General features: G+C 39.9%; 1 protein-coding gene across 1 annotated transcript in view; it reads left to right on the forward strand.

Moving 5' to 3' along the window:
* Positions 1–7,661: 7,661 nt before the first annotated feature.
* fbn2b (fibrillin 2b) overlaps positions 7,662–19,806 on the forward strand; it is a gene marked incomplete at its 5' end in the record, with an annotated part of 115,593 nt that continues 103,448 nt past the window's right edge. Inside the window, 5 exons of the mRNA XM_079593048.1 lie at positions 7,662–7,837; positions 13,632–13,714; positions 14,318–14,416; positions 19,322–19,417; positions 19,669–19,764. Coding sequence (XP_079449174.1) covers positions 7,662–7,837; positions 13,632–13,714; positions 14,318–14,416; positions 19,322–19,417; positions 19,669–19,764 — 550 coding nt within the window. The remainder of the gene's footprint in view (positions 7,838–13,631; positions 13,715–14,317; positions 14,417–19,321; positions 19,418–19,668; positions 19,765–19,806) is intronic.

The following is a 19,806-nucleotide window of genomic DNA, read 5'->3' on the forward strand; positions in this document are numbered from 1 at the left end:
GATTGACCAATCACAGCGCAGCCAAGAACGAGCTCCCACAGCGGTCCGACACTTTTTCACAGTGCTCCATTGACTTTAACACAGGCGTCTCATATTTTTGGTCTCGGCAGGCTATTACCGTCATAGTTTTATCAAAAATATGGTTAAACGTTGTGCCTGGGGCATTTGTAACACAGATACGCGTTTCCCAGAGAGGTTGGAGGGGGTGTCCGTTTTTTTCCCTTCCCAAAACCAAAGTCAAATCCTGACAAGTGTCGTCTTTGGATTAAACTGTGTGGACGTCCACAGTCAGCGAAACCCCTCAAGGATGCTGCTAATAAATACAACTTTATACTCGCGTAGTCCGTTTGCTTTGTAATAACGATTATAGAAGTGAATAGAGACCTACCCAGCTTTGCATGAACAGTGTTGCTCTTGATATTGTGAGTCACAGCCTCCGTCTCGATTAGGATATGCGGTGGTTAATTTTTTGACTAAGTCCGTTATGCTTTTGCCTCTATTTGGATGCCTTGTTGTTGCTCGCATTTCACCGGTATGTCTTGAATAAAGCCTTCGAACGCATATTGCAGCCACTTTTGCCTACTTCTATCGGACACTTTATTTGCTGCTTTATAAAAGTTTGATAAAATTTCAGCAGGAAGAGCCGTCACAGCATAAGCCATGTTGATACCAAACCAAAGCCCAGATGAAGTTGACGGACGTAGCAACAGTAACTAAGGGAGGCGGGGCTTAGCCAAAGGTGAATTCCCACTAATGTCTCAAAGGCACGTGATGGTGTTTGGCATTGGAGCACGGCTTGGTTTGTTTTTATTTTTTCTGTTTTTACGGGATGACACAGGTTGAAAGCAGCTTGCCTTTGTCCTCCTCTCCGCCTTTGAAGTTGTGCATTCTTACCTTGCTACATCATTGGAGGTCTACAGCTGCCTCGAAGGAAGGTGAGGTTAGCATCGCTGAAACATATACATATAAAAAAGAACAAGGTGTTTCAGTCGAGAACAAAGGGTTCTCGAGGTGTTAAAGCACCAGAAATTAGAGTGATGTAAGAGCTGCTTCCCAAAAATAGCGGTGAGTTCAGTGCTCCTCTGATGTTTGGGGAAACGGACAGAATGAAATTCAAGGACTTTATGAGAGATGGTGGATTCTTTCAACCGATGATCACAAAGTTCCTCAGTTCTTCACCCTTGTGTCATTCTCAACCTTTCCTCAAAAGAAGATGTTTAGCAGAACACATCTATACTATTAGCTATTCATTTAAAGAGATGACCTATAATGCTTTTTTACCTGTTCATCTTTCTTTAGTGTGTAATGTTGCTGTTTGAGCATTAAAAAGCTCCAGTTCTTCTCTATATTAGTGTCAGTGTTTCTGAACTCCTGAAACGCCTCCATTGTAGTCTTGAGTTTCTTCCGGGAACAAACACGTCACAATATTCCTCATTTAAATCATTCATACGGAGAATAAAGGGGCGGGGCCTGGTTGAGTTAGTTAGTAGTGTGTTAAACTGGCGGTTATGGTAAGGGACGGGACATTTCCCAAACACACTCAAAGAGTTCGACCAATCACAACACACTGCTCCAGCCGACCAATCAGAGCACAGTGTGCTTTTCAGAAGGAGGGGCTTAATAGAGACAGGAACTTAACAGGGGTGCGTTTCCCGAAAGCATCGTTAGCCAACTATGGTCGCAAGTTCCGTCGTTATCAGCATAGTTCAACGATTTGGTGTTTCCCAAAACCATCGTTCCAACGAACATTTGCAAACAGCATCGCAAACTTGTGTGGTTGGAGCGACAGCTGTCGAGCTGTGGTTAGAAGCAGAGTTTCTAGTTTACATGAGATGTAGACTGAATAAATCCTTATCTTTAGCAAAATAAGCAAGCTGACGTTTAGTACAACCCGTGTTATTTATTTAGAATACATACAAATGTAATTTACGTCTTTTAGTTTGTCAAGAGATTTAAAGCACCGTTTTTGAAGACTGCGCATGTGCGAACGTGCTTGTTACTATGTAAGAACGAGTCTGGTAATAAAGCAAAATAACTGAGAAAAATTAGAAATGGTCTTCAGATGCCATGTCTGTAACTTATATGACAAAATCTAGCGTTAATTCGATCTCAAACTGATTAATTAAAATAAGTTATTAGTCCACCACGTGCGAGACGTCATAAACCAACGTGGTTGAACGATACTTTGCGACATACGGTTTCGGGAAACAGTCGTGACTAGCTAGTTGATTTCTCCAACGATGCATCGTACTATGGTAGTTAAGCAGTGAGCTATGTAGTTGTACAGGAAACGCACCCCAGAGCGTTACTGACAGACTGGGAAGTGAGGAGCCGCAACAATGGAGAATATGGGGAAAATAATCAACATTCAAGCATGAAAACCGGTTCTAGTAGAGCCAGGAAACAAAATCAAGACTTTGTAAAAGAGCAGTATGGCCTCTTTAAAACATATACACAAAGATGCTTTAATTTATACTGTCAAGTTGTTTCTTCCATCGCTTTAACGCCAGACCGCAGGGAGCATCTCAAAACTGAGTCACGCTCCACCCTGACCCGTGCGGGCACCACCACAAACCTAGACCTGGACCCAGTCCAAGCCTCATTTAGTGACTCAATACTTCACAACATAGGGCATTATATGGTTACGTGAGTCAAGGCTACAACGTCAAATTGCAAAGTATTCATGACCCAAACTGAAAAAAAGGCCCTTTCACTTTTTTGACTACCTTAGACATGTCCGCCAAAGAAGAAACTCTGTAAACTGAACATATGTGCGTGCTTATAGCTCGCACAGAACTAATGTGCATAACATTCCCCATGTGGCTTGAATCAAACATCTTTCCAAAATAAATGACAGCGGTGTCTCGCTTCTCCCTCAGTTGTGATGCTCTCAGACGCACCGATAACAGATTTCAGCTGAGATCTTTCATATATCAGGACCTACAGAAGTATCTAGTTTCCTAACAAAGGAACCTCACAAAATGAAACGGTTACTAAAAAAAATGAAATCCAAAAACAAAAAATGTTGAAACACAGAATCTGAATCGAAGCAGCATCGACAGAACTAATGGAGGAGTGAAACTGAGGCTTTACCATAGTAAAAACAACTGGATCATCATCTTGTTTGCGTAGTGTTTGCCATCCCTCATCAACACACCATCTCTAGGACAGACTCCAGCCGCAGCAACACACCGCCTCAAATCCTGCTCGTGATTAATGCCTTTCTAAGAAATACGCTGGGAAAAACACAAGCTATTTTAATTAAAAAGTTCTTTAACGCATCTTGAGAACACATTTTTAGATCATCTGAACTCTAAATATGGATTTACTCAAAAAAAGAGGATTTTTTTTTTAAAAACGGGAACATTCCATTTCGCAAACATTATTGGAATGTTACTTTTGAATATTCTCTGAGCGTTCTAAAACCAGTAACATTTTAAGAATGTTAGACGAACTATAGCGTTTCAGAAAAAAAAAGTTCCACGACCTATAAATGTTTTTGAAAACGTTATTACACACCAGATAACTGAATGAATGAATGTTCTATTAACGTTAATGGAGGAACATTTGTTCATAACTTTCAGAGAACCTTGCCAGAAAGTTTCCTGTTAGCTGGGATGCTTGCTAATTATTACATGAATCGAAAGCAGACAGTGTTTAGGATTTTCATATGTTTAAAGTCCCCGGAGTAAACCATGAGATTAGTCATAGAAAATGTCTCATTCTTTATCATCTTCCAGGAAAGACTCTGCGCCGCATGTCGCATCCTCTTTGGGTGCAAACACACTGTTCAACACAACCTGTCAGATGTTGAGGGGGAGTCAAGAGGAAAGGGAAAGCGGGTTCAGCGCACAATGTGGTTCTGTTTAGGGGAGAGCCGTGTGGGTCTTGGAGAAAGACGTCTCTGCCAAGAACATTGCTCCTATCTCATTTCGTTGCAAACAATCCGAGAGCGAGGGGATCGGAAAACACGCCACAAATCATTTCTACGACCATGTATTTTACATGACGTAGGCGATTTAATCACGAGATGTGCTCAAACACAGTTGATTTCTTCCATTAACTTTTATGACATTGGGAACTAACTTATTTTAACATAGTTTTTCCCTTCTGAGAGATAAAACGAGCACAAATGAGCGGGTGATGGAGGCTGTGCTTATAAACGCTCAGACAACAAAGGCCTCTATGTTTCTCAAACTTGCGGACTCTGCGGTTCCAACAACGTTGTCACTCGCTTTGGGTTGCGCTCAGCTGTTTGACCACCCAGGTGGCGCGTCATCCTTTACAACCAATTAAAATTAGGCAAGCAAGAACGAAACAAAGTGAGAAAACAAAGCTTTTCATCTCGTTTGGCTAAAACTGAACTATTCACCCTTTTAATCCAGCCTGAATGACCTTCCGTCAGATTTTGACCTTTAATCTTGGCTTTTGAGCCATAGCAATATGTAAAGTTTGGAATAAGAATGAACTGTAAAACAACTTTAGGCAACTTTTTTTGCATGTACTATGGAAATAAAGTTTGTATAAAACAAAACAGCATGCAAATTCTTTATATGTATATATATATATATATATATATATATATATATATATATATATATATATATATATATATATATTTAGGGCTGTCAAAATATTAATCGCGATTAATCGCATCCAAAATAAAAGTTTGTGTTTATATATTATATATGTGTGTGTACTGTGTATAATTATTTTTATATATAAAAACACACACAATCATGTATACATTTAAGAAAAATTGGTTATATTTATATATAAAATATTTATATATAATATAAATTATATAAATGTATATACAGTATATAAATGCAATTATTCCTTATATATATATGTGTGTGTGTGTGTGTGTGTGTGTGTGTGTGTGTGTGTATATAAATGTGTGTGTGTGTGTATATATATATATTAGGGCTGCACAATTAATCAAATTTGTAATCGCGATTACAATTACAGATGCCACATTTATGTAATCGTTTAAAGGCACAATTACCAAAAAAAAAGTTCACTTACAATATTCTGTGTGCTTAAGATGTGTTTTTTCGTCTTCTTTTCTTTATACAGTTTATCTTAAGGGATTTTTACTTTGGTTTGGTTTCTTTAAATCAATATATTTGACATTTGAGGCTTAATCCTAGAAAAGAAAAAAAAACTTTTTCAGGAAGAGTTGTATTTTGATATTACAAAATGGCATGCAGTCGCTTCAAATAATGGCATAAAGCTATATAAAAAAAAATGTTTGTCATAATATATATTTGTACATTTTCATTACTTTTTCATTAATTATTTATATAGCAACCCAGTTAATCAATCAATCAATCTACATCAATTCAGTATTGTTTGCACTGTAGGAGAAATGTTGTAAATCATACTTTTTCATTGAGGCTTTCAGTGCTGTAAGTAATGGTTGGTTGCAGTGCAGGGGGACAGTCAGTGGGTTCAAACCCCCTCCTCTTCAACCAAAGCACCTCCCCTCGACCTATCAGGGTAATTCACTTACTTTTCTCTTTCTCACAAGGGCTACAGTGCAGTTTTCCATTCAGGGGAACATATCCCGTGACAATAACGGACTCCTCCAGGCATTCCAAGACATCTGAGGTATTTGGGCTTCAATCTCCTGATTATTTATGCATCAGTTTCAACGAAGCGCGCATTATATGCACCCGATTTTAATTTAAAATGCAGGAAAATATCGAATTTAAATGGGATTAAGAAGTTGGCTACTTTGCAAAATTTCATTTGAAGCAAAAAAAAAAAAAAAAACTTTGGTGACGTAAACCGGCGTTTATTTCCCTACAGTCTGTTGACCGGCTCACTCAATTAAAACTCGAATAAAGGTATTATTCTGGTACACGACGGAAGATAAATTAAGTTTAAAGGTAAGAAAAGTTGTAAAGTTTTTAAATATGTAAAAAAAAAAACCGTAACTTTCAATTAGATGGTTAGAAATAGCTCACTTTAAACTGTTTAAACGCGTTATATCTGCATTGATGTTCGTGAAAATAGATTAAATTACAATTATCAGCGGAATATTGGAAGCCTTTTTAATGCAATCGCGAAATCTGTCGTAATGTGTAGCCTACTAAGGCATCGTGAACTCAGCAAACTCAACTTTTTTCTTGCTACTTTTTTTCTTTTCCTCACAAAGGAAACGCTCACACGTGCTGTCGTTTTTTAACGTCATAATTAAAGTACAAGATGTTGAATTGTGTCACCGCGTCTGACGTCATTAAGCACGGAAAAGCGGACGATGTAATTCATAAATCCTTCGAAAGATGATTGTCATTGATGATGGGGTTTTTGTTCTTTGTTCCCGTCCGATTAGCACCGCCCACCTGAACATTCCTCAGACTTTCCCTCTCAGATTCACCAGACCTGTCATCATCAGATGAACTGTGAATGTGATTTATCATAATCTTCTCATTAAACAAACTTTTATCAAGTAGACGCAGTTTTTGATGTGAAACAATATTGTATTCATTTTGCAGATGCTTTTATCAAAAGCTACTTTAATGCATTCAAAGTTCATCAGAATATCAGAGCATGTACATATAATGTATAAGATTGTTCCTCTTTTATGTTTTTTTGTTTTGTTCACACATCAGTTAAGGTGATGATACACAGGGCAACTTTTTGAGCAATGTTGCTGGGCAATCATGCGAGCGATTGTTGCTAGGGCACTTTCCCATTGAAAATGGGCAATACATTTCTATCTGGATAACTTAGATCGGTCGTGGGCCCTGTGTCTCATCTGGTTGCCCGTTGACGGCAACATTGCTCAAAAAGTTGCCCTGTGTATCATCACCTTTAGATCCACCAACTTGAAAACTCTTCAAACTTTCCTTCTCAGACTTACTACTAGTCTGTCATCTTAGATTGAGTACTGTAATTTAACTAACTTCTCATTAAACCAACTTTTTAAGGCTTTGATGTTTGCAAAAGCAACTTACAGTGCAATAAATATATATATTTTAACATGGAAAACCATTACAGATTTGTGGAGACATCCAGTTGAATGAATGTCCTTATTAAGCAGTATGCCCACTTTGCAGAGGTTTTATATTTGCAGTTGTTCCTTAACATAAATATATCATGCTGAAAAGAAAACCGTAAAATCTCACTGTGTTGTTTTGCCACCCCCTTTCTGCCATGGCTCTAAATCTTTCGAGGCCCATTATTTACCCTAAAATCTTAGTTTTAATGAGCCGGTTGAGGACAAAACCAGGAGTCCAGTCTTGGCCAGGAGTTGGTTATTTCTACAGCGAACGCACACTAAGATAGTCTAAGTGGGCCTGTAAAAGGATGCTGGCTGGCGCTTAAAGTGCCGTACAGTTTGCCTGGAATAATACTACACTTTATTAAAAACTCCATCATCGACCGTGTGCGATTTAATGGCTAAATTTATGAGGGGGCACAATTGTTCATATGTTCACTGTATATACACCAAATAGACTAAGCAGCAAAGGGAACGAGAATGAATACAATAATCCAAATAGTAAGCATTTTGTCTTCTCTTTTTACAGCCTTCAGCCTGGAGTGCTCTTGGATCACATAAGTTCGCGTCTGAAGAGCTCATTGGAAAAGAAGAGTTTTACTGTGGGTGAAGCACGTTTAACAGCGCTTAAGGAGTCGCACAGCAGGGGCCAATGGGAGTGTGGAAGTTGGCCAAGGTGGTGCTCGGATGGGCTGCGGTCTGGTGGGCCACGGTCTATTCAGTGCAGGCACAAGGAGATGGAGACATCCAGGCCAGCCGATTCACTGGAAAACCCGAGGGGGAGGTGCAACAGAGGGTCCGTCGGAGAGGCCAGGAGTCCCTCAGGGGGTAAGAGCTTTTTCAGTCACGTCCTGCTCCTGTTCTCTGTCAGATTCATTCTTGAAGTGGACATGTTAATGGTTTAATCATGAGGCGGAGGTGTTTAACTCAGCTTTTATTACCAGAAATGCAGAATAATCATTTCAGGGTTGGTGTATCTCATCATAAAAGCTTGAATTCAAAGCTAGCATAACGTTTCTTCAGACAGTGCAATAAATGCCTTTTTTTTTGTTACTACAGTAGATTTCTGTTGCGACCTGCTGTGCTGTTTGGGTTAGAGCCAAACTGGGTTGAAAGCTCGATTGGTCTCTAAAAAAGCAACATATGTGTTGGAGTGTTGTGAATCTACTGTGAAGGAATTTTAAGTACTGAAATGCCTCAGTATGTTGGTCATGACAACAGGACTGTCATTTCCTACTGATAACTTAAGCTGTTGAAGGACATTATTGTTTGGCTATCGCAAATTTGACGTCTACATAACTCCTAGAAGAATGCATAGTGTTTTAGGTCTCAAGTTTCTGCTGAAAGTTGAGGTAAACACACTTAAAAATATATTGAAAGCGGATTGATTGTGTGAGAGATATTTTTCCAAGCCCTCCAGTGCCTCTCAAACTATGCATCTGCATTTGTCTCCACAAAGCCTAAGCTGTGTATTTTTCTAATTTTTGGGAAAACAATGGCTGTTTTGTGTTGTGCTGCCCTCGTATGTTCGAAACGGTTATTCCAATCATCCTCTCATCTGTACTTGCTTATAACTCCCCTGCAAACTGCAACAGGAAATTAGGTATTCTGCTCCAACAAGGGACATTTGTTTTCAAGGAGGTGAGAAGGAGCATTTCACAACAGAGACATGTCTCCAATTCATGGATCCTTATTTAATCAGGAAAGGGGTTTTAATGCCTCGTTTCTTCCACTGAGCAGTACGGTACGGTACGGGACAGTACGGTACGGTTCGGTTCTGTTAACCTTGATCTGGCTAGCGTTTCCACTGCCAACAGTACCCTTACTTGATAGGCGTGGTGTTTCGATCTACGTCATTTTCGCGCGAAGAAGAACATAGTAAACTACAATGGATGACATACAGCAGATCTAGTTCTTGCTCCTCGACATGTATGATGTTTGTCACAAGAAGACAAGCGCCGACATTAGGCTTTTCTCAATATCAAGTACGCAAAGTTTGTACTTGCCATGTGCGACTCCTACATGCAAATGGTAGGCTACAGCGCGTTCTTAAAAGCGTCACTCAGCTCGCGCTGCTACTCCGGTTATCTCTGTCACTCGGTATGTACATTTTAAGCAACAATAAAACTAAATATGTTATAAAACACCACTCTGCCTCTTTTCGTTTTCATTTAAATAAATTAAATATATAGGGACACAAATGTGGTTCATGCGCAACGCATATTGATTATTCACTGCACGTTATACGTTATTCTATTTATAACAAAACGAAATTTAAAACACAACCCTAACCTTACCTCTTTTCGTTTAAAAAAATAAATAAAATAAACATATTCCAGGCAATATATGCATTTGTACAAATGTTGCAATAATCATCAGTGATAATCTTGTAATAAAAAATGACAATAAACCATATTTCTTTTTGTAAAATTTCAGTTTTATCAATAATAGCCTATATAAAACTTTAAGTAAAGTACAAGAAGCTATACAATAAGAAATAAAGCAAACAATTCAGTCAAATATCCAAATGCAGCGCTCTAGTCTTTACAAGTAAACACAAATAACATTAATATGAAACTAAACTTAGCCCTCAGCCAAAACGATTGACAGGGAACTCATTATATATTCACGAGACCAAAGATCGCCCGTTAGGTCTACACAAAACGAATTATATCTTATGTTTAACCACTACCGCCGGAGTCAGCGACGAACTAGCCGAGGAAAGGCTCATCCAGCCGGGAAACATGAGGCGCCGAGCGCCCGCTGAACACATGGATCTCACAACCGGGGAAAAAAATAATCATCTTTATAAATAAACCACAGATTTGAGCTTTAAACAACTACATTTTCGCCTGAAAAACTCTTAAAATTACATTTCGTGATACAGTAACAGTAGTGTTATATTAAACTATATAAAAAAATGGCGCTTCTTATGTTGTCATTCCTAGCACGCGCAAGTGACGATTCTCTGTCAACCAATCAACGTCCTGCAGTGATCTAGCTCCACCTTTTAGTACCGTTCCACTGTGCTAGGTACCCCAATGGAAGGGTACCTAAAAAGTGGTACGGTTCGGTTCGGGTTTTTGGTACCATTCACAGCTTTTGACAGTGGAAACGCAAATAATTGCGTACCGTACCGAACTGTACCGTACCGTACCGCTCAGTGGAAACGCCGGGCCATTAGTTTAGGTCTGTAAGAAATCTAGCAAGGTCAAACAGAAACTTCAAGATTAGCTCTGTGGTTAGCGGTCCAGTATATACTGAATTCCAGAAACAATAGCGACATTCTGTACATGTACACCAGTTCCATAAGTGGGACAAATGGTAATTGACCTGTATTGCACCCAAAAGTGAGTTTTCCAGGTAAATTAAGAGGGAGAATCTGATCCGGTCAGTGAAGCAGAACCATATGGCAGCAAGTCAATTGAGAAATGTGCCACAGTGCCCTTTTGAGAGCCAATGCTAAACACAAACTAGCCCAAAGGGATGTAGGGACTTGCACGGTTTCCAGATTGTTCCCGTCTAACAGTTTCCTTTGTTCAAGGAAAGATTCTGAACTTAAGACCCTTTATACAAATGTTGTAGCTGTTTTGTCGTAAAGAAAGGTCTAATCACTTCTAAGCACGATCTGTAATCCTATTTATATACCAACACAGTGTAAGAATGTTTCTTAAGTACGCTGATTATAATGATGTGGCACAAATTTGCACATTTGATCAACTCCAGAGTCACCGACCAAGAAAGCCATGTTATCCAGGGTCAGACAGTTTAAGAGAGCTACAGTACGTGATTTGAAGCTTCCTGGCTCTCCTTGCTAAGCATAATTTGGCTGTCAGATTTGAGGAGTCTGATCACATTGCATTTGGGGGCCTCTTAAATGAAGGTAAAGTCTGGGAGACTGCTGTAAAAGCAATGGGCTTGGGGTGAGATTATGATTATGTGGTTCTCGTCTATCGATGCCAACCCTGACAAGTTTTGATGAGTACAAAGCCAGGCACCGTGCTCATGGTTGATGTTTTTAGAAGTTGCTTGGCCAGGGTTTCTCTTCATTTTCTCAACATGTCTCTGAGGCAATGTCAGCTCCACTGGACTCCAAAGATGGGCTTGAGTTCTTCCAGAACGCTTGATGTTTGCATCCCAAGAGAGACTGAGTTCTTTGTCTTGGATTTATATTCTTTTAACAGCTGAAAGAACATGCCAGTCAAAGGAAAACAATCCTTCATGGACACCAAAGAGCTTGGTTGAAGCCAACAACATTTTGTCATGGAATTGTTCTTTGTAGAAATACATTAAGAATATGAACAGAAAAATGGCCCTCGGAAATGGGGCCAAATTCATTTAAATATCTCTTGCGAGAATGACCCAACTAAAAAAAAAAAAAAAAGCTGTATGTTTTGTCATCTAACCAGTGGAAAGGAAGACGCAGATCTGATAAGTGTATCCTTATGTGTGCATAATAGCATGCCCAGAAATTCTTATCGTCTTATCAAATGTACTCAGTGTATTGTACCAAACAATAAAACCTTAAGAGCTAATTGCTTTCTGTTGTTTATTCACGATACCATCAGTCGCTCCAGAACTCCAAAGTGTCTTGTAGACCAGCTTAGGCAAGAAAGACATCAGCCTCACATGGTTTTTATGCATGAAATCATATGGAGTGACCCCCTCTTTCCTCATTTCATTAAAAGTGTATAGTCTAGACGGCAGTGTGATTTGAGTTCATTAGGGCCGGGGGCTTGAAACAGGCCAAGTTGGACAAGGAAAAGGTCTTAGAGATCCAGAGGCTTTACGCACTGGGATCTTTGTTAAAACAACCATTAGCTCATAGGCTCTGGACTGGAGTTAGCAGCAATCGTTGGGGGCTGGGAGCAAATGTCTCTTAAGTGACCTTTAACCTCTTTAGGAGTGGTAACCGGTGGGATAGAAGTGTGCTATCTTTCTGCGCCCTCTCCATGATATCCCACAAGCCTCAGTGAGAGCTCCTGTTCAGTTTTTATGACCTCACGGAAAACCGGCTGTCAAAGCATCCCGATTTCCTATCTCAGTCTTGTCCTGACCTTTTACCTTGCTGGAATTCAGGTTGTTAGGGTTTTTTAGGGCTCAAGAGTCGTAAAGTTGACCTGCTTTATCCGGAGATCTTTGGCAAAGAATTGCTTGCAAATCTCTTGCTCGAGGGCTGGTAGACCCTGTAAGTGAAAAAGGATTTGACCTAGTGAAGTGAAATGAATTGATCCATGTAGCTGAAGAAGTCACATGGTCTTTCCAAGGTATTTGCCTCGTAGCAAAGAACCCGTTAACAATTTATATCTCTCTTTGAGGTGCCGGTTTGTGTTTGAGATGCTGTAAATGTTCTTCATTTAGTGGTAAACACACAGTACCACAACTTTAATAGTTTGCACAAGGAGTGCATGTTTGAAATGCATTTTTCTAAGCTGCTTTCTGCTTTCCAGTATTCACTGCATATGCTTTACAACCACCCAAATCAGTATTCCAGCTGAAAGAAATGTGAACACACTGAAAAGCATTGAATTTAAGAAGGAAGAGATTGGTATGTGTCCAGGGATATCCTTCTTGTCGTCATCCTGCAGGAGTTTTAGACTGAATTTTTCAGGCTCCAGTTGAGAAATAAGACTCTTTGGTTCCACACTGCTGATAATTCATCATCTTCTTGCCTAATTTCCGCTGCTGCTTTTGTTTTCAACGGCCCACCTCCCAAACCCCCCCAAACTCTTCACTTCCACTTGTTTTCTTTACCTCCCACTGATTATTGCCCTTTCCCCAGCATTTTCCGTTTTCATGTTCCAACATCTAGCCCTCCATTGGCCTCTATTCGTCCTCCACATATCTCACAGTTTTTGCTGTTAGTGGTTGTGTCGTCTGGCAATGCGTTTTGAAATCCATCAAAAGATTCAAACTACAGCTGGTTGTCCCCAGGTGACTGACATTAGTAAACATCTTGACTTGTAGAGGAAAGGAATTTATGCGTGTGTGTAGAAAGACAGATGTACCTTGTGTTTTTTTAAAGGTCCATTTACGGCAGGCTTAACTTGGTGCTGATAGAAATAAAACTGTTTTCACAGTGAGTGTCCAGGTTTGACAGAGATCCTAAGGGCTTGTTGGAAAGAAACCAATAAAACGACACATTCTGAGAGCGATTTGCCTTCAAGCTGTCAATTACAAGTTAGTCGTCCTGGATCAAGTCATGTACACTAAACAGTGAGGCCCAAAACATGGTGCAGGGTTTGTTCATGAGAAGCACTGAACTTTGGGCTTGGTCCTGTCATTAATCACATATATCATGACTAAGACAGATGCTTTTGTCTCTGTGAGAAAGTTACCAAAAAACAGCTAATGGATAAACGCATTTGGGAACGTAAGAGTAGCTTTAGTAAATATTTCTGTCTCGGGAAGTTTAGTTATGGTCCTACTCAAAACAAACTTTTTTTATGTTGTTTCCCGAGAAAATCCTTTGGGGTCATTGTATGTATTGAGCCTGATTTATTGCAAAGGGTCAGAAGGTCTTTGAGACTGCGGATACTTCATTGTGTTGTATGTTTCTGAGAAATGTTCATGATTAAAATTTGCTTTCTGTAATTTAATGGACTTGTTTCCGTTGTTTCAGGCCCAATGTATGTGGTTCCCGCTTTCACTCCTATTGTTGTCCAGGATGGAAAACGCTTCCCGGAGGAAACCAGTGTATAGTTCGTAAGTATCTGTTTTATTTATTTTTTAAAGCTGCATGCCAAAGATGCCATTTAAACAATTATCTACTCACTTACAGTACACTCACCAGAGAGTTAGCGTTTAGCCTTAGGTCAACTGTGGTTAAGTGCCTACAATGATAGCAGGGGATTTGACCCCAAAGCCTTAAACCACAACACAACCCCCAAAAGATAAAGGCTTAGCTTGGGAAGATAAGGGAAACACCCACCAAGACCCAGGCTATGTTTAGTATATATGCATAATACTGCCTACTTTAAAGTTTTTGTGTGCAACAAGTAACTTTTTCAAAAATAATGAATGCTTCTTGTGTTTTTACATCCATTAAAATACCAGCCATCTTGGAAGATGACATGATTATTTTATTCCATGCATATAAAAATTCATAAAACGTGCACTGCATTTCTAGTTGGAGCATAGGAACATACTAAGCATAGCCACAGTCCAAAACCTCTCTAAAAACATCCTGCTAAACCAGATATCTTAGTCCTAAAGATGCAAACAATTAATTATTCTTCTGTGTTATATCTCTGTTCAGATCAAAAGGCCTTTGCTAAGCACGTCTCATTAATATTTTTGTCTCTCCAGCAATCTGTAGGAACTCGTGTGGGGATGGTTTTTGTTCGAGGCCCAACATGTGTACATGCTCCAGTGGTCATCTTGCCCCTAGCTGTGGGGCGGCCGCAGGTGAGTTCAGTAATTTCAGTCTCCTTTTGTTCTTTGTGGGCCATTAGAAAAACACATTATGACTAGTTAATTGCATTAATTTAGCATTTGTTGGTGCTTTTATTCATAGGCATAGTTTAGAAATTGAGAAACATGAAATTTTGACTTCACAGCTCTGACTTTATATGTGTTTAGTTTTGTTTTTTAAAGAGAACCGTTAATGCATTTTCACATTTTCACCTTTCTTTAGTGTGTAATGTTGCTGTTTGAGCATGAAAAGCTCTGCAAAGTTACACAAAGTCCCTCCAGCGGGAGTTATTCTCTATATCAGTGTCACTGTTTCTGAACTCCCTGAAAATTTGTAGTGTTGAGTTTTCTTCCGAGGACGAACACGTCATAATATTCGTCATTGAAATTATTTATATGCAGAATAAAGGGGCGGGGCCTGGTTGAGTTAGTTAGTAGTGTGTTGAAACCAAGCGACAACCTTTTGGTCTCTCTCTTGAATCCAACACGGAAGTGACTTAAACTGCAATTCATCGACTGGCCGCTAGAGACAAGCCCATAAAAGGTTGTCGCTTGGTTTCAACACACTACTAACTAACTCAACCAGGCCCCGCCCCTTTATTCGGCATATAAATAATTTCAATGAGGAATATTGTGACGTGTTCGTCCTCAGAAGAAAGCTCAAGACTACAAAGTTTCAGGGAGTTCAGAAACAGTGACACTGATATAGAGAATAACTCCCGCTTGCGTTTTCTTCCAAGGACGAACACGTCACAATATTCCTCATTGAAATTATTTATATGCCGAATAAAGGGGCGGGGCCTGGTTGAGTTAGTTAGTAGTGTGTTGAAACCAAGCGACAACCTTTTGGTCTCTCTTGAATCCAACACGGAAGTGACAACTGTGAGGGGGGTGAATTTTTTATATTAAGCCTTTAAGTTCTGCATAATTAAGGGCGTGGCCACTTGAGTGACAGGTGGATTGCCACTGCTGTCACTACTAGCCGTTTGTCTGCTGTCTGTTAGCCGTCACGTCACCTCAGCTAATCCCGTCTCTTTGCCCATTTTCCATAATTTCGTCCATATTTTTTTACAGTCTATGGTTGAAACTCGCCGTTATGGTAAGGGGCGTGGCATTTTCCAATCACGCCCGAAGAGCTAGACCAATCACAATACACTGGTTCAGCCGACCAATCAGAGCACATTGTGCTTTTCAGAAGGAGGGGCTTCATAGAGACAGGAAGTAAACAGAACGTTACTGACAGACTGGGAAGAGAGGAGCTGGAGACAATGGAAAATATGGGGAAAATCAAGACTTTGTAAAAGAACATAATAGGTCCTCTTTAATGGTTCTCTCTACACTGCTTACTTCCTTTGTGGTTGAAGGGCTTGTCATATATTTAAACTTTTCTTTGACATTTTCAGTTATTTATCAGGTTAAAAGTTGAAATTGAGCAGAGATACAGATGGCTGGAAATACTGTGAAATTCTTCTGACAGCGTCTAGTGTTTCGTCCACTGAATCATCAGCTAATGTCAAGAGCGTTTTCTGTTGAGATATGTTAAATTTGAGACCACATGTCTGCCGGTGAAAGCGTTTTTTTTTTTTTTTTTACAACAGACTTAGAAAAACATGATTGATTGTGTTTAGATGGCACTTGGAAAAGTAATGACTGTTGGTTATTCATGGATGAGGTGTTTAGCATTAGCGCAGGTTTCTCTTACTGCACTTGCTCTCTGCCTGTGGCGTCCAGCCGTTTCTCAGCGAATGCCCGGAATATGTGGTCATAGACAAATAAACCCAAATGCACCAAACCATAGGTTTCGGTCTCGTAAGCTGTAAAACCAGAGTCAATTTATTCGCCAATGAGAAATTGACCATCTAATTTAGCTGCCAGTTCCTTGTCAGTTTGAAAGCAAATGCTAAACATACGCTTGTACTCTGTTTTGGCAGCCTTATGGGATTTGCGAGATCGGTAATGCTGTCATTACGCCTACCCGACCGCGTACCGTCTGCAGTGGTTGGGAGCGGCCACATTTATGAGTCAGTTATGAATCTGCAATTACTCCATAAATAACAAGCCGCCACACGAATGTTAGCTGTAGTCATTAGCGTCCAAAACAGTGCTATCCTCTTTCTCCTCATCATTAGCGTCTGATTACCATACGTCTCAATTTGAGCCGCTGTTAGCAATGTTATTTTTGTATAATAAATATACTTACATTTTTCATTTCAGTTTTAGTTATTTTAATACTTCAACTTAAGCTCAGTGTTTTTTTAGTGTCATTGAGATACAACGCTATCGTTCGAGAAACTATTCGATTTCCTTTTAAGCTCCGCGACGTGAACTTGACATTGACAGGCCACCGCGAGAAAGAAACGGCCATAAAGGACCTCTGTTCCTCAGCCTCGCTCATGTTTCCTGCCGTCAGCGTAGCTTGTAAAAAGCTGACAGATGTGACTGCTGCATACAGAGGTGCATTGTGGGGTGGGAGCCTCGGGGAGCCCCGTTTTGTGTGTGTGCTAGCGTGAGCGCTTCAGCACGTGCAGCTCACTTAGCATGGGTCAGCGAGCGAGAGCGTCGCCCCTCCACCTGTAGGGGGCCGTCAGCAGGTCTAGCCGATGAAGTCATTTCCTGTGCTTCAGGAAAACACGGCCAGTGCGCAAACATTTACAGGCCTTGCTGCTGAAAGCATGCCATCAGTGAAAAAAACATGTTTGATCTCCATCCAGCAGGATTTTTCATGTGAAATCAAATAAAAAATAGGCAAATTTTTACAATAAAAACGTTCAACTTTTACCCTCTTGTTTTGGTTTATTCTTTTTTATGTTAATTTAAAAGGATTAGGTCATGGCAGGCGAAGATGAAAGGAATAAATGAGAAACTGTTATATTTACATATCTTTGTCTGGGATAAGTAGTAGGTTGAATTATGTTCGGGCTGAAAGGTAATGGCACGACGCCTTTGTTTAGACAGATCGAAAGAGCTTGGCAAAAGCAACGTTTTGATGCAACCAATTGGGAACATCAATCTTTTTTTAAACCCATCCCATGATTAGTTGTGCTTATGTCATTTGTTTTTTCTTCTGAGTGCAATTTTAAATCGCAATATACAAACTCTATTGAAAGATTATTTGCTAAGTGATCCTGTCTGTGCCGAGAGAATTCCAATTTTGTTGAAAATTACTGGAAAATTAATCTACTCGTTCAGGATTAAAATAGGTTTTTATTGGCCAAGTAAAATTACTCTTACCAGGAATTCGAATTGGGAGTTGCTGATATTGGAAAGACAATAATTCATAAGTTTAGTAGGTCTTTCTCAAACACATTCTGTAAGTATGACTGAATCAAATAAGCGAGGGAGTTACAGTAAACTGAAATGTACATCAGTGTAAGGGCAAACGTACAGTTGAAGAACTATAATCTGGCGTAAAAAGCATTTCTCACACTGTTTTTCATGAAATAAAGACATTTTAATACAAGAAAAATACCACATGGACACTTTTAGTGAATATGTTTTAGTGATGACGTGAAAGAATCACTGAATCACAGTTTTGAATCAATTCCATTACATTTACATTTATGCATTAGCAAATGCCTTAATCCAAAGCGTTTTACAATAGAGGAACATAATAACACTGTTTTAAAATAAACATCATTTTTACAAGAAAGTACTATTTCAGTTTTTCTACTTAATGTTCATGTTTAATTCTATGGGCCCTATCTTGCACCCAGCGCAATTGACTTTGAACACCGACGCATGTATCATTCCTATTTTGCACCCGCGCACACCGGACTTTTCCCTCCACAGACGCACGTCGGTAAATTAGGGAATGAACTTGCGCTCGCGGGGGCGGTTCAGCGCAAAGAGGAGGCGTGTTCCGGCGCAAAACTTCCATGGTGCTATTTTCCAGTTTTAGAAAGCAATTGCGCCACTGACCAGGAAAAAAACAGTCTAAAGACAGTGGCGCGTTAGTGATATGGTATTTTAAGGGCGCGTGCTTGGCCATAATGTAGCGTGTTAACGCGCATCCACTTTGATTCTCTAATAATTTATAAACAGACGCAGCAGTTTTCATTTTTGCAAATAATACATTATTACAAGGAAAAATATTAACACACGAGGGAAATCATTGTTGTGTCCGTGAAGATGTGAAAAAGGTCTATCTAGATTTTTTTTTTAAAATCTAGATTAGGCTACACATTTACCCAAATTATACGCCTGTTTAACCGAAGCTAATTTGGGTGGGTTTCTCCCATCATCCCCAATGTCACTTCTCTGTGTTTTACGGTCCTGACGAGAACGTCGGTCTCATCGGCTGTGAACCGCTCCTGGCGCGCGCTGGCAAATCCGCCGTTATAATAGCGATCCGCCATGGAACAAGCGCGTCTGCTCTTAAAGGGAATGTGAGAGGACGCTCTGATTGGTTTATTTCACGTTACGGCCAAACCACACCTATGAATAATGAAGCGACTTCAGACCAACACATTTTAGATTTGCACCAGGCGCAAGAGTCGTTTATCCCGCCGGGAAAATAGCAACAGCGCCGGGATCCGCCCACAAAGTTACTTGCGCTTTGCGCTTTGACACTTGCGTTTCAGATCGATAAAATAGGGCCCTATGTGTTACTTGCTGTTTCTTTGTAATTATTTGTGAAGTTTACAAGCAGTTTCTGAGTAAAAACTGATTTAATGTTAACTTTATTTTCAGTGCAATTCGTCACAGATGCAACACTATTCATAGTGAACAATGCCAAGTTTATTAGAAAGCAGTTTGAACCAATCCAAGGAAATGAATCTAAGATTTTCCACTGTATCATTTTTGGGGTATTCCTGATTCCTAAAGTTAGTTTCATGGAAGGTGCATTGTTATATTGAGCACTCCAGATGGTGTATAATCACCTCTCTTGTCTCTGTACAGTCCAGTCCTGCAGCGTCAGATGCATGAATGGAGGGGTCTGTAATGAAGACGCCTGCTCGTGTCAGAAGGGCTACACGGGAAATCACTGTGGACAGCGTAAGTGAACTTCCTTTTCAGAACGTCCAGACATCAGCACATACCTGAACAAACACACACAACAATAGATGATTTCACAAGAGTTGGGCATTCAGACACTAAAGATCTCAGAATGCATTTAAACCCAACTATATCTTTCTCTAAATGCAAGATGACTTCAACGTCCAACCTTTGGGTCACTGTAGGCTACTATTAATATAAATAAATATTATTCATATGAGTCCAATTTTGACCAATTTTGCTTTCTGTAGCTGTGTGTGAGAGCGGATGTCAAAACGGCGGCCGTTGTATTGGACCAAACAGATGTGCCTGCGTCTATGGTTTTACTGGACCGCAGTGCGAGAGAGGTAAGCCACTGCTATCCTTCCAAAGTTCATATTTTCTCAACT

Source organism: Phoxinus phoxinus (assembly GCF_949152265.1).
Source record: "Phoxinus phoxinus genome assembly, chromosome: 20".
In the NCBI taxonomy this organism is placed as follows: domain Eukaryota; kingdom Metazoa; phylum Chordata; class Actinopteri; order Cypriniformes; family Leuciscidae; genus Phoxinus; species Phoxinus phoxinus.